Source organism: Falco peregrinus, chromosome 8, assembly GCF_023634155.1.
Source record: "Falco peregrinus isolate bFalPer1 chromosome 8, bFalPer1.pri, whole genome shotgun sequence".
In the NCBI taxonomy this organism is placed as follows: domain Eukaryota; kingdom Metazoa; phylum Chordata; class Aves; order Falconiformes; family Falconidae; genus Falco; species Falco peregrinus.
This window is the reverse complement of record NC_073728.1, coordinates 46918617-46933913: the sequence shown is the minus strand read 5'-3', so window position 1 is coordinate 46933913 and position 15297 is coordinate 46918617. Positions and strand designations below refer to the sequence as shown.

The 15297-nt window shown below is 39.0% G+C and overlaps 1 protein-coding gene across 4 annotated transcripts in view; it reads right to left on the bottom strand.

Annotated features, from left to right (window-relative positions):
* FBXW11 (F-box and WD repeat domain containing 11) overlaps nt 1-15297 on the bottom strand; it is a 74631-nt gene that overhangs the window by 23707 nt on the left and 35627 nt on the right. For all 4 annotated transcript variants that reach the window (XM_055811847.1, XM_055811850.1, XM_055811848.1 and 1 more), the window contains 4 exons: nt 12101-12163; nt 10808-11033; nt 2286-2472; nt 1363-1453 (listed from right to left, as the gene is read on the bottom strand). In XM_055811847.1, the coding sequence (XP_055667822.1) occupies nt 1363-1453; nt 2286-2472; nt 10808-11033; nt 12101-12163 (567 nt within the window). The remainder of the gene's footprint in view (nt 1-1362; nt 1454-2285; nt 2473-10807; nt 11034-12100; nt 12164-15297) is intronic.

Sequence of the window (15297 nt, the reverse complement as noted above, 5' to 3'; positions counted from 1 at the left end):
TACACCTAAAAAATGAGTTTCAGAAAAGTAACTTTAAAAATGTGAGTTATAATAATGCTGAACTTTTTCAGTGTTCTACACAAAGGTTTTCACACTGCTTTTTGCACATTTTCTTTACTGAACTATACCAGGATTTTGCGGAAAGCAGGAAAATATCACATTAAGAATTCTCCTTAATCCCCTGGGCTTCTTTTCATTGCAATATCACTCCGTCATTCCTTACAGGGAGAAGACATCTCCCTTCAAATAACATAATGTGTAACATTCAGCTTACAAGCCTAGACTATATTTCATACCTAGTTCTTTTAATATTTATAAATTGTGTAGCAAGGGTTATAAAAAAATACTTGAAGATTGGGTTATGTTTTCCAGCAGATACATTTTACAGATAGGTTAAGCGTTCCGAATAATTCTGTTTACTGAGTGCCAAGCAACACAAATTCACATTTGCCATAGCAGAATGATTCCATTAGTTCACATCTGTCTTAAACACCAAAACATGTGTTTCCCCACTAATGAATTTCAGACCAATAATTTCACATCCATCACGTGGTTAAAATAAATCCATCACAATCTGTGGTACAACTTAAGTGTTTTGTGGTGGTTACACAGCAAACTGAGCAAGACAGATTTTCTGCTGGTAGGCAGAACACTAAGGTGATCCTGATTTATCAGAAACATTTTAAAATGAGGGAGCAAGCCCAACTTTGTAAATCTTAAGCAAGATAAGCAAAATATCAAAGAAAAGAATAGTAATTTTTGCAGTTTCTTTACTACTGATACTCCTGCACAGTCTATCACTGTAGGACTAATTAATGTTCTCATCAAAGCACAGGATGGGGAAAAGAAAACCCCATGCAGTGAAGAAAGCTGTATTTGCAACAGTCACCCCTTTAGATATACTGTTACTAGATAAGCAGTGTTTTAAATTATTTAAATAAATTAATCAAACAAATAAATTAAATTTAAATTAATTAATGATTTTAAATGTTTAAGGCATTAACCTTCAGATCACCTTCTAAGCGAGTGTAACCAATGTATCAGAACATTCAGCAATAGGTGGAACTGTCTTGGAGTAATGTGTCCTAAAATAGCTATTTGATCAAAATCCATAGTCCCAGAAGAGTTCCAAAAATCTTCAAATGCAAAAAGTTAACACTTAATGCACATACTGTGGCTGTAAGTGGCTGAGAGTGCTTTTGACATTGTCTGAAGAGCCAGAGCTCAAAAAGTAGTAGTGATACATATGTAGTGATACAGATACATATGATACACTTCATTGCCCCAACATGCAGCACCTTTGAAACACTATCAATATTCAACATTATTTCTCCCGCGGGTATTATGTATCAGAAAACATACCTCTATATCCTGTATTATCTTTGGGTATAAGGACCTGTAAAATGAATTTGGGGGGCCATCTGTTGGTCTGTTTTTAAACAGGTACTGATCCCTAGAAAGAACCAGAAACATATTTTTCAATGTACCACAAAGAATTCAAACCTTGAAGGAATTAAAAATCTGCACAGAACAAAGCCTTATGACATTCTTATAAAGTACTTGTAAAGTCACAAGAGTTGTAATGGCAATACTCAGAATTCTTACAATTTGACAGCTGTATTGAAAATATCAAAGACTTAAAAAGAAAATGAGTGTTTTCCTTATAGTTTTCCAAATCAGGGTTCACTGCTTCATAAGGCTTTAGCCAGCAGGGTGGCGTTCTCCTGCTCCTTACAATATGCCTTGCGTTTTCGTAGGCACACCACCAGAGAGCACAGAAAAACAGGTTTCTAAAGCAGAACACCACCTCATCTCTTCAGGTATTCCCAAAGGACAGAAAAACTCCGTTGCCACAAACTTAAATGGTTTCTCTTCGAGAGAGGCTTCTGCAGCCCTATCAGCTATTTTAAACTTTAAAAAAAAAAAAAGTTTAATTGGAAATACTTTACTTCAGAAAAAGCCCTGCAAAACATTGTTGCTAGTTTCTGTAAGCTGACTCTAATTGTTTGTTCTCCCTGCAAAACGGAAATTAAAAATTTGCAGACAGACTTACCGTAAGAAAGCAAGTGTTAAAAGACATCAGGGCACACAAGGACGGGACAAAGCCGAAGTGCAAGCAGGAGCTGACAGCTCTCCTGTAGCTACCCCAACCAGTCCACAGAAGAGATAAGCATCTCTGCGATAAGAATTTACTATAAACTTACTTTTGGCAGAGCTCACCATTAGGGAAATTTGTAAAGGAGAACACTGTACAAGGTGAATTTAATTATTGTCAAGGTACTTACCAACCCCTTCTTTCTGACAGTCCCTTCCATAGCGGGTCTGTGCGTACCATTCTTTCAATCAATTTTTTCCATAGCATTCCCTCAGAGATGACTCTCTGCCATTCCTTACATACCAGCTCTGCTGCACAGAGTGATCTGGCATCAAGATAGGAAAGGATGTTTTCTGCTATGTGATCTAAGCCTTGCTCTACAAAGAAATAAAGGCAATCAAAACATCAATCACTTCAGAGTAAACTACAAAACAAGCTTTGCAATATACATTCAGAGAAAGCCAACACAGCTTTAAGGCACTAGAGCAACACGATGATTAAGTCACCATACGTAAAAGCACCAGTTACAAATGAATCCAAACAGATACACCGAAATATCTCTAATGCTTTACTCCTTTCCCAGCAGTCTGCCTAATGGACTGTCCCATCTTCCATTGAGTCAGAACAAGCACAAGCCAAAATTCACCACAGTATGCAAGTAGCAGAAAGCATTTTGCTTTTTCTGGGCACACAGAACCTGGACTTTTTGAGCACATAATGTACTGCGCTACATGATCCAAAAAAGATGATCATCTTCAAGCTGATATTTTATTAAGCAGCAGTAATAAAAAATTAAAATATAGATTATTTTACTGTACCCCTACATATAACAATAGGTAGTTCAACTCAGCAGAAGAGGAGACTCCACAGGAACAAATACAGACATATCCAGCAGAAGCATAAGCAAGGATTCTGCAAAAACTTTCTTGCATCAAATGCAAGGACATATTTTCTATTTAAGCCCTGCCTATAATCTGCAGATGCCAAGTCCACTCCTGAATTTTGTTCAGGACTGGTGGTAGAGCATACGCCAGAGACACCATGCCCTGCAGCCCAGTGTAGGAAGGAGAAATCAATGAGTTTGACAGTAATTTGTCAATCACAAATGCTGCTTTAACATTTAAGGCAGTTAGCCTCACTCATGGTTTGCTGCACTTGGGAGACAGCAGGACAAACCTACCAGAAGCTGGTGGGTTTGAGGCTTCCCTTCAGCTAGAGAAAACTTCAAGAGGGACAAATTTCTTGAAACATCTTCAAGTTGAGTAAATCAGACTATAACATTCAATACAGCATTTGTTTTGGGACCGATGGCTACAATTGCTTCTAGTATGAGAATCAGCTAAGAAAAGCCCAGGATCAGCAGGAGTCAAGTAACCTTCAAATAATGAGAGGTGGTGACAGCTCAGCTTCTGCACTGTAAATTCCAGTGCAAAGTAAATTTAGTTCAGCTTCACAAAAGATTTCCCAATGTATTTACAACAGGCATATGAACAGATATTATCTTAGCATCTTTCCTGTGTCTGCTGCTCTCCGACACTCAGGGCGCACTACCTTTTACAGCAAGGGAGTGATGTGTGTCCATGTCCTGCTAATGTGACAATGCCAGCTTTACCAGGCCAAAGAATGAGCTCTACAATGTACTACAAGAGAACTCCCAAGGAAAACAACATTACTGCAAATGAAAGCCCTTTGGCAGTACTCAGACATTGCAGAAACAGCATCACCATGGTGACTGCCATACTCTTTAACTTCACCTGCAGGACAAGGTGTGCTGGTCACCAAGCAATAGTTACGAGTGGACTGGGGTAACGCTGACTTTCATCGTGAAGAACCTAGCTACCAGAAGCAGCTTATTAACCCCTGTGATCCTTTGATATCATGGCAAGGTTAGTTTTGCATATTAAACGCACTCAACATGCCAGCAGAAGTTCAAATACAGCAGAATTGGGGTCCTGCCCATTGATCCAGGTCTACGTAAGGCCATGTGCTGCAATGTATCATTTCATAAATGTCACGTAATACTTATCCAAAAGCACCAGGTACTGAAGCCGAAGCTGGTAGAAAGCATAAGTACATCAATAAAGATGATGAATACAGTAAGCTGCCACCACAGATCTATCAAGACATAGAACAGGTGGAATGCTGCATGTGTTCCCTTAAGGTCTTTGCCTAGATCTTGTCTCCCACTGAGGGTGTTAGATTTAAAAATGTGATTGTAGTTGATTAAAGATACCTACACAGAAACCACTCAGATAACATACCTGCACTAAATTTAAAATAGCAACTACACTTTTCTTGTTTATGTTCCGACTACAGTGTCATCGGTCCCACAAAAAAATCACTGGTAATCTGTTAACTTATCTCAAAGGACCTGCAATTTTGCTTTCCCAAAAGCTCCACTAAACCAGAGATCTAGAATAACTTTATTTTTGTGAATAATGTATGCCAGTTGGCCAAGCATGAAAAAAAGAGATACTCTTTCAATCTAGGAGACTATGACCTTTTTAATTTTCCACTTTATCTCATAACAGCCTACTTTAGGCTTGAAATAGTCCTCAAAAATCAAAGAAACTACTGTTAATTTTTTTAAGAATTAAGAAAGTGTGCTCATATAGACCCCTACTGCAAGCTAAATTTGGCATGGCCTTCCTAAAAATGAACAGCAGTAGAAAGGAGAAACCAATACATGTAGTTGAAGAGCATTTGTTCATTTCTTCTACATAATCTAGAGAACTATAAAAAGGCTTTAAAAAATGGTGAAAGCTCCTACAATGTAAATTGGGTTAACGCAAATTTTTCAATACCAGTCATAATAACAGATTCAAATAACTGAAATGAAGGTCCAAATAGCTGGTGGGTCTCAAATCCAGCCACTTCCAAACCAGCACATTCTCTCCCAGCTACACCATGTCTCAGAGCAGCTTTGAACTGCACCATCTCCTACATCACTGCTTTGAAGAAAGCACCAGGGCATTTAAATACATTGTTAAGAGGTCTTCCAGTCTGCCCCATCCCAACCTTTCCAGTAAATAACTCTCAGATTCTAAATACTGTTTACTTAGGATATATTTATCTTACTGCGATGTGATTCGAAACAGTTCAAGGTTTTTCCAGAAAATCCAATCATTGCAAGGTCATTTTCAAGAGTTTGTTTAAAATCATGAATCCTTGGGTATCATGGAGACAAACTAATTCATTGTGCAAAACGGAGGACAGCCAGATAAAAATAAAGAAAATAAATGAGTCTGGTCAGTAAGCACTTCTTGGATTTTGAAGGTTACAGGTGTGAACAAGGCACATGCCATGTTTTAAACAGGAACAGATCTAACAGTTATTTTACAGTTCAGTACAAAATAGTCACATTCAACAATGTAAGATCAGTCTATACAGAGCAAGTGACTGTCTAGTACATCTACAATGCTGTAATTACACAATAGTCCTCCTCATATTTTGCCAGCACAGAGCACATTACGTTTTGAAGAGGAAGAACTTTCTACATAAATCATTGCAGTTCCCAAAGCAAACAGCACAGATGATATGGCAATTAACCATCGTAATTACAAACTCTGTATTAGTAGAGCAGCACGCTGAGGTTCCTGTATAAAAGGTGTTTAAGGCTCCCACTTCACTGTGTCATTTTTCTTTCAACAGCCGTCATACAACACCTGAGGTTAGATTGCCCTCCGCTCCCTCTCCAGAGCAGCGCCTGCACTATCCTCCCAGCATGTGCACCATAGGTCAGGGCTAAAGGTGTATTAATGTTTACCCCACACATGGATATTTAGTCAAATCACTGGCTAACAAAAGCAACGATACTGCTAGGAAATGACAAAATTGATAATTCAGGTCAACCAGCATCTGGCTACTATGTTTCAAAGTTACTAATTAAATACAAAAATGAATGACTGCAAAGTTTGGAAGACGTTAGAAGAAACTGGGAATAAAAACCAAAGTAGGTTACAGTTAAACCAGCAGACCCAGAAATTATTAAAAAGAGAGGAAAACACCCTGATGCCAACAGTATTTCTGCAAAATGTGGCTGAATGACAAGTGCACCAGCTTCCAGCTCTCCCAGAGATACAAAGATGATGTGAAAGGAGTTTTTAATGGGCAGTGGCATGGCAGAAGAGCTGGGGCACACATCAAACTAAACTTTTCAGCTGACCTTAGTTCCCCTTTGTTAGAAGAAAAAACACATTCCAGCCTGGGCTCCAAACAAGCCGGTAGTACAAGATACACTGATGACAGGCAAATCTTTCAGTGTCTGCACTTTTAAGGTGTAGAATTCTTTACTCATGCATCTGAAAGGTTGTAGGTGAATGAGCAAATGAATGATGCATAGTTCATCCAATAAACTGCCTGTACAGTCACAGAACAGCTGCCCTTAAGCACATTTTTGGTCAAAACTGCTACTGCTCTCCAGTAAAGATGGGACAACAGGATCCATGCTGAACAGGTACCCACCTGCTGGATACTTTTCTCATTCCAAAGATGGGAGGCATAATTTTGCCCAACTGGCATAAGTAAAATAATCATCACATGTATACAAACCTTCTTAGACAAGGAATGCTTAAGTGCTTTTAGCCATAAAGCACTAAGCAAACCATAACCCTGGACTTACTTCAACCATGTATTTAAAGAAAGGTTATGGGACAAAGTAGCCATGCTGGCTTGCAAAACACCTCACTTATAGTTCTGAGCAGTTTCTGAAATGTAAAAATTATGAACAATTCCCAAGGGAGAAACTGACAAACAGAAGATCTTCAAACTATATTCACGCACAAAATAATATTTTAAAAGTTTATCTGTTACTGCCATCTCCTGGCAGCAAACTAAATCAGCCTCTCCCGAAAGAGGGATGAGAGCTCCCAGGAGCTGTAAAGTTACCAATAACCAACCTAATAAAAAGGCTACATTGCAAGGCATCCTTTGAAGGCAGCCAGTGCATGGTTCTGTGGTTGGCTCTTGGTGGGTTTGAGGTTTTCCCACCTATTCCACCGTACCTCTAGTATCTTTCAGAAGACACTGAACGGGTCAGCTTGAGAGCGGAACTTGCAATGCTTTTCAGAGTTAGGACTACCGTATCACTTGTTTTTCGATAGTTTTTGAATCAAGCACAAACACTTTAGGAGTTTAATATACAGCATATTCCATTACTAGAAATCCACATCGTATTTTAAATCCTTTGTGCGAGTAAGAATGTACATGTCATTTAAGTAGCATTGAAGAATTTGATTTGTATTACAATTTTGAAACCATAAAAAGGTATTTGGATCACAAGACAACATACACCAGGGCTTGCTTTCCCCATCTTAAGACCTTTTAGCACAAGGCAACCACAGGATTGTTGAAGTCCATGGTTTTAATGATTTCCTATACAGAAATGAATGCGTCCATGTAATACAATGTGTGTACTCAGCAACTTGCATTCAACTGCTTTGTTTTCTTTTCCTTATGAATTATTATTTTTCAAAAAGATAGTACTCCATATTAAGAAAAATGAGACACAACAAAGCAGGAACATTTTGCAATTGTTCAATCTTTCACAAAACTGCCTTTGAAAAAGCAGTAACAACCCTCTGACAAACAGTTGTGAAAACCTGGCTCCAAAGCCTCCTCTCAAGCTTCAAGTCTAGAAATGCAACCTGAATGACCAAGGTGCCACCACCAATTCATCCAAAAGCTAAGCCTTTCTTGGAGAGATCACTGTTGCCATTTCTGGCTGTCAACAAGCTGATGTGAAGCAGAGGTGAAGAGCTGGCAGAGGCACCGGGGCATTAATGCCATTTCCTCAGACAGAGGAGGTACAAAAGTCACCCCCCGCAGCAAAGCCTCTGCTCCGCCTGGGGGAACGGTGTGACGGAGACTGCTCCAGAGTGCAAACAGGACAGGGTATTGCAATGTGTTTGGTGCCTTTCTGTGGCATGTGCAGAATTCAGAAGTACCAGGCTAACACCCAGGTCCCTCTCAAAATCCAGTTTTAAAAAAATCATTTCACTGTAACATCAGACCAAACATTTAGAGACAGGGCTAGAACATGTTCCCAAGGACAGTAACTCTCCAAATAAAGTACCAGGAAAATCTTCCTTCCTAAGGTCAGTTTTGTTTTCTACAGGTCAGGAATGTTCCTGAGAAGATCTAGACTTGACTGCCTATCTACAGAACTATCAGACTCAGTGTCTGGAGAGACAAAATCCAAGTGACAAGTGCTCCGCTTGTTTTTATTCACTTCACTAACCCAAGGCTTTTTCAGGCTCCTGCCTGTGGTGTAATCCTAGTACCAAATGCTCATTAACCTTTACCTGAACTAAATCCAGGTTTTCCATAAAAGTTAACTGCAATGAGCTACCACATCTCCACAACAGCCAGAGCATATACACGTATGCGCATCGGTCTGGGACTGCACACTTTACACACACAGCTTGTTCATTATGAAACCATTGAGTTTTAAGGATCAACTGCAAATTACCAGGCAGAAGCCCTTTATTAAGATGCATAATTTTCACAGTTCTGTATTACACTGGCCACAGTTAAAACCAGATTTTTACAAAGTCAGAAACTCAAGTGTTTCCTGATGTTAAAATACGGCAATCTCTTCTTCTGTGACCACACGGAGCCTTGAAAGTTGCATACTGAGCACAAATACACAAATGCTTTGCCACCAAGTCTATTTTAAGATTTTTACTGCTTGCAAAAGTGCACAGATTTAAATTGTTTGCATTAGAAAAAAAAAAAATCAAGTAAAATATTTATCCTACTTAACACAGTAGAAACAGGTCCAAAGCACAGGTAATTACAGTGGGCCTATCTAAGCATTTCAGACAACATACAGGACTAAGTTTAAGACGCATTAAGATCTGAAATAGCTGCACATACCTATTTTACATTAAAAGATATAAGCATTCAGTTTCATAAACAGTTTCTCCAACAGGTACTAAAACCTATCAATTTTCTACAGTAAAATGCATCTAGCATTTATTGGTTCATTTTCCAAAGAAAAATATGCTCAATTCTTATGCCTCTACAAGAGCTTTTGCAGTTTTATAGAAAATGCTGAAAAGTTACATCTGTTATTGATTATAGGTACCAGATGAAGGTTTGGTTGAATTTCAATAAGAAATTAAAACAATTAAAATCCACAGGGATTTCAAAGCTCAATGTGTAAATATCACTTTGTATGAAAATGAAACCCAAATGTGGGATGTCAACTCTATAAAACTGACTAACATCAGATACGAAACAGTCACTTAGATCATCCAACTGCACAGGCTTTCATTATTTTAGAAACACATTTCAGAAGAAGCCTGGCAGGGTTTTACTTGCCTGACACAGTGTATAGCGCTCCTATAGTTCTAACACACAAAACAGATATGGAAGGGACTTTCTTTCCTAATAAAAGGTGATGAGGTAGTGCTCAAGGGTCAGAGTTGCAATTTGATTAAGGAAGAAGCAGAAGTTGCATGAGACCATGCAAGGAGTGTTAAGATCAACATCTTAAAGATAATTAAGAGAATCAAAAGCACAGTAGTGACTTAAGTCACTCTCGCAATTACGCTGTCCACCACGTACCACTGTCTTTTGACAGTTGTTTTTCACATGCTAGAGGAAACACTGTTGACAGATGTGGAAAAACAATGAGCATAGGCTCATCGATGAGGCTTCTGAGTCACTCTCATCAACGGGACTTGCAACAGCTGATACAGTATTAGCCATACTCCACAATTGTGATGTGCAGTAAAAAGCCCAACCACTGCCCAACTTGTAAGGACAGATCCTGCAAACTAAACGTTTTGCCACCCACTTACGGAACAGCACAGCAGAATTATCACTTTTTTCCACTGAAGCGAAAAGAAGCCAGATACCACAAACGTTTTCCATTTTTCCTGCATCCTCACAGGTGTAAAATCAGTAAGGATAGTAGCAAGCAAAGACTATTTCCATGTACAACAAAAGAATTTTGCTTAAAAGAAGTGAGACTATCTTTTTAAAAGGTAGTACTGCGCTGTTATCTTTTAATGTGACATTAGTTCAAGAGGAGATTGATTTCAATCAGCTCAGATTAAGTTCCTGGGTCAATTTATACAGATATTCCTCACACACCACATCACCTTCAAAAAGGGCTGGGCATGGGAACAGTTCCCAGTATTTACATTGTAAAAAACAACAAAAGTTGTTCCAAGCAACTGAAAGAAGGAATCATGGCTGGACTACAGAATAAAAATCCACAAGTGCTTTCGCTCTCGAGTCAGTAACAAGACCAGACAAACCAGATTCACTCATCTAAGCAGGCAGCTTTTTATTTAAGATTTAGGAAACTCAGAACAAAACTAAAATGTAATGAATGAATGAAAACACCTTTATAGTATTTTTCTACACCTATGGTGTCCATATGAAAATGGAATTTAGACCAGAGCTTGCAGAGATACAACTTTAGCAACAACTCAAGTTTCAAATTACACACAAACTAGTCTTCCGGATATGCTACTCAAACTACTTTTACATGGAACAACACTGGCATCCAGTGGCCAATTCAATTAATCACAGAAGGGAATGATTTCAGCTACCCTCCTGCCCTTCTTTTAATTAGGAAGCTTCACTTTATTTATACAAGACAATCTCAACCTGAAGGACATTCTGAAAAGCTGCATACACCCAAAGAATTAAAAAAAAATATTTATAAAAGCACCTCTTGTAAAATAAGGATTAGTTTACCTGGTAACGCAGTGATGAAGTCCCGTTGTAACATGGGCTTCAAGTAAGAGTTAATATGTCCATGCTGATAGTGACACATTCGTGAAATAAGATGTTCCACAAATTCAACTTGATCTGATTCAGACCACTGGTCAAAATATTTAATACACAAGTCTTTTTCCTTTTCGTAGTTTCCTTCCGATGGTCTTTTTCTTGAGACAATCACAGATGAAGTTCCATTACTTATCTGTGTTTAGAAAAGGAGTATTAGTATTTAAACATAAAAAACAGAAACAGCTTTATAAAGAACTCTCTCAAGGAAGAGTATGTGAGAAGATGCAAGCAAATAATCAAAACATTCTCAAAGCTACAAGTTACACCATATAAACTTCATCTTCCATAGATAAAAGATCAATGAAAGGACTTTGCTGGTAATTGTAACTCACTTCTTACACTGAAAGACTTGAATTCTCTTACACCTCTTACCATTTAAACAGCAAGGAACTTAACTCTTTTCAGAAGAAACTTTTCCAGATTAAACCAGTGATTTCTGCTGCATATTGCAGTCTCCCTCTTCAAATTATTTACTCGGGTTCCAGCAGTTAAAATAATACACATTTACAGACATGCTGACATTGGATATTAATATTCTAATTAACACAAAAATTCAAGACCTTTATGTCAGTGTCAAACTGCCTGGCCATAAATGAAAACGGACAATTACACAGTATCAAGGGCTTGCTTTGTTTTGGAAACACAGCTCATGTCAATGTTTGGGACACACACATAAAAACACCATTAAAATCCTGGGAGCTTTACCTACAGATAAGGATGCTACAAGAACACCACTCCAGGACTCATTACTAATTAGTAAATAGAACCAACGATTTATGCCAGGCTCTTCTGAGCCCTTCAGGAGACCAAGAGAGCTGTTGGGGAACAACTGTCAGCTCTGAAATATTCCCAAACTTCTTCAAAGCAAATGGGTTGCAAGTGCTTGCCACGTGAAGGTGCTGAAATTTCCCTTTTAAAGGACAGTCACATGCTCAGAAAGGTTGAACTGTATCTCAGGTATCCTTTGATGCAGAATTGGCCTTCCAAGGTCAGCACAAACTACAAAATCTGAGAAGATCTAGTAATTTCTCAAGTATTATTCATTGGCATTATCCTTCACTTGAAGGCTGAGATAATTTTAGGATGATACAATCAACTACATACAAGGACGATTATGCAGATGCAAGATTTGGAAGTTTCTCAAAAGCAGGAATGTACAAAATCATGCCAACTCTCTTTCCACGCAACTGTTAGCCCTACCTGCCATAGGGTATTTTTCTTTGGAGACTCATCTTCATTCTGATCCTCCATTACTGACGTGTTCTAGGGGAAAAAAAAACCAAACGAACTTCAATTTCTTTATTCTATGGTAATTCCTTGCTCTACAAGCATTATGAAAAAGCAAATCAACTTAACAGATAAAATTCACTTTCCCAGTGAATAGAATTATCAAAGATTTCTGGCCAAAAAAACCTGGGTATTTTGAATAAATTCCCCTTTTAACTGACATGTTTATCAATTCCATTTACTGTAAAGATAACTCCCCAACCCCTCTTCAGTTTCCCTTGACAGGTTTTCATGCAGCCTTTCAACGCTTTTCTCACTGGGAAATAAATTCACTTTCATCCTACTCAAGCCAAAGTAATTAAACCTGTCAAAGTAATCAACCAGCACTTTCTGCCAAAGTTAAATTGCATACATCTAGTTAAAAAAAAAAAAAAAGAAAAAGAAAAAGAAAAAAAATCACTATACACTACTTCATGCAACAGAATATGTTGGTTTTGTTTCCTAGCTCTAGCTTACCACAAGGAGGAGGGACGGTTCTTGCAGAACGTCTTTGTAATACCCTGCCACAGTCTGTGTCCTATAACCCTTGGCAGTCACCATCTTTCTTTACCCTGACTTAATTACAGTGTTCTCCCCACATTATAACTGCTCCTCCCTACTGTTTTCTTCCCTTTTGTTCGAGAACAAGAGATGTAAGAATTTCTACAAACATTCAGCTGCAAATGTTTCTTTTACAGCTTACCTCCGTTTTTCAAACTCTTAACTTAATTCTTCCCTTTTCCTTTTCTTAACTCTCTGCTCCCTTTTGCTGTCCATAACACAATTACCATCTATTTCCACCTACTCATTGGTACCCCACACCTAGGCAATTACCGCTCATTTAGCTTCCCACCAACCCTGTCCTCCCTATCATTCGCCCCCAGGAGACACCAACAAACTGGCAGAGGGCTATTGTGAAAAGCCCTTAAATGTCTTAAAACATTGCATTTATTTCAGCCTTCTCCCCTCTTACCAGCTGTCTCAGTAGAAAGAGGAACAACGCACTCAAGTGAAACACATGATGGAATAAGTCACACAATTCCTTTACTCTTGCCGTCACAGATTATGGATTAACTCCTTAACAACTACATCCATCCCCATTCAAAAAACACAATTCCACTCAAAAGCATTCACTGCTTCCTCTCCTCCTCGTGTAAGGGATGTACCACACCAAACCCAGAAAACCCCCAAGATTACCAGTATTACCCCTTCAGGCAAGCCTTCCTCCACCACTTGACTACACTGCTTTGTCTGAAGTTTACCTTGAAACCTTTTCTGCCTTGCAGTAAGGTATGAAAAACCACATATCATGTGGACAAAAGATTACATTATAAAAACTATGTCCACTGGGTGATGGAAGAACTTAAGTATATCTAGTTACAACACACATGACAATGACAAAACACAAGCCCAGGAGATGGCCAGAGGCAGCAAAGGTTTTGTGTTACTCCACAGATACATGTATTTTAGTGTTTCTGGACATACACAGAACAGTAACACTGGAAAAGTAAACGCCACATTCCACATTTTCAAAATCATACTTCCTCAATTGCCATTCTAGTTATTCATAACTACAGACTGTTCACAACCAGCGCTACCACTTATGTGCACATGGTGGGCGAACGATGCTCTCCTGCCACACGGTGCCACGAGAAGGAGCACACATCAGCCACAGACTCACTGGTACCCAACTGGCCCACACCAGTTACATTATTCTGGAAAGCAAACATGACTCCAGAGAATTATGCAGGGCTTTTCTTCATTTTATTTTAAATTTGAATGTGTAGAAATACTCATTACAGTGATTATATGTTGTTAACTGTTTTCAATTAGTATGTCCTTAAATGAGTAAGAGCATGTCATCCCTTTTGCAGCTGAAGGCTAAATATATGCATCGATCCTGTGAGCTAAGAGCAAGGAACAGGACCTCTCACTGAGAATATCAAACGTTGATGGCTTGGGTCAGCATATTCACAGAAATCTCACGTGATACCAACTTAGCTCCAATCTAACTTCCCTTCGGTAGGTCATGGCAGGACTCTACCACTGTTTTCTTCTGCTCCTTGGTTGGGAAGTACCTTCAGAGATCATCGCTAGCTTTCCCTGGGATGCAGGATAAGAACTAACTCCTAAATGTCACATTTTTTCATTCTAGGAATCCATAATAAAACTTGCAGAGCAGCACTGTAACGCAAAACGGGCAATAACACAAACTTCACCAAACTGAGCAAACTTCCACGCTAAGCAGATTACAGAGCAAAGTTTTGTCTTTGGTGCACACCTATTCAGTTCTACCGTGGCTCTGTTGCTGCCTAGGTAAAGAAGACTGGGTGGCAGGCTTTAGGGACATGCTCCATCCGTGGCATGTCCACTGATACAAGGGAGAAGTAGGAGGGACTGCACTTCTCCTACCCCTTGCCGCTTGTCCCTCTTCTTTCAGAGCATCAGAGCCCACTCCTGGCTAAGATGACAGTGTCTTAGATCCACAAATGGGTGACCTGGCACAGGCAGTACTGTTGCTGGTATTTCCATACCCTCTCAACATCTGGGCTGTGAACATGAGGGCAGACTACACAGACTGACTTTTAGGCTGGAAATTTAACTCTGTATTTATGCATTTAACCAGGAAGTAGGCAGTTGTGTTAGTTTAATGGTATCTACTACCACCTCATTTATGGTGTTTTCCCTCTTTTCCCATCCTAAACTCAGTCCAATTTTCTTACCATATTTTAGAGCTTGAGATTTTAATCCTTCCTTCATTCTTTCCCCTTCTGCTCCCAAATATATAGTTTGTTTTCCCTATTATATCTTCTCTTCCAAATAAATTTGCTCTATTTCTGTCTTAAACAATTTTTGGGTCATTCCCCTGATTACATACATCCTAGGCTATAATGTGTCTCTAAAGCACTTAAGCCTACTAGCTGAAGACTAAAAGATGGCCAGGTGAGGATCATGTCCTGGAAAAAGCAATTAGACAACTCTAATCTGTCCTGTACATCCACAGCACTTGGCAAAAGAATAATTTCAAAATTCCTAACAGCTGGTGTCACTAGTCCTTGCTCAGGAAGGCCTCCAGCTCTTGTGCAAGAAGATAGATAGGCATCCCCAAGTCCAACTCTTCCCTTCGTCCT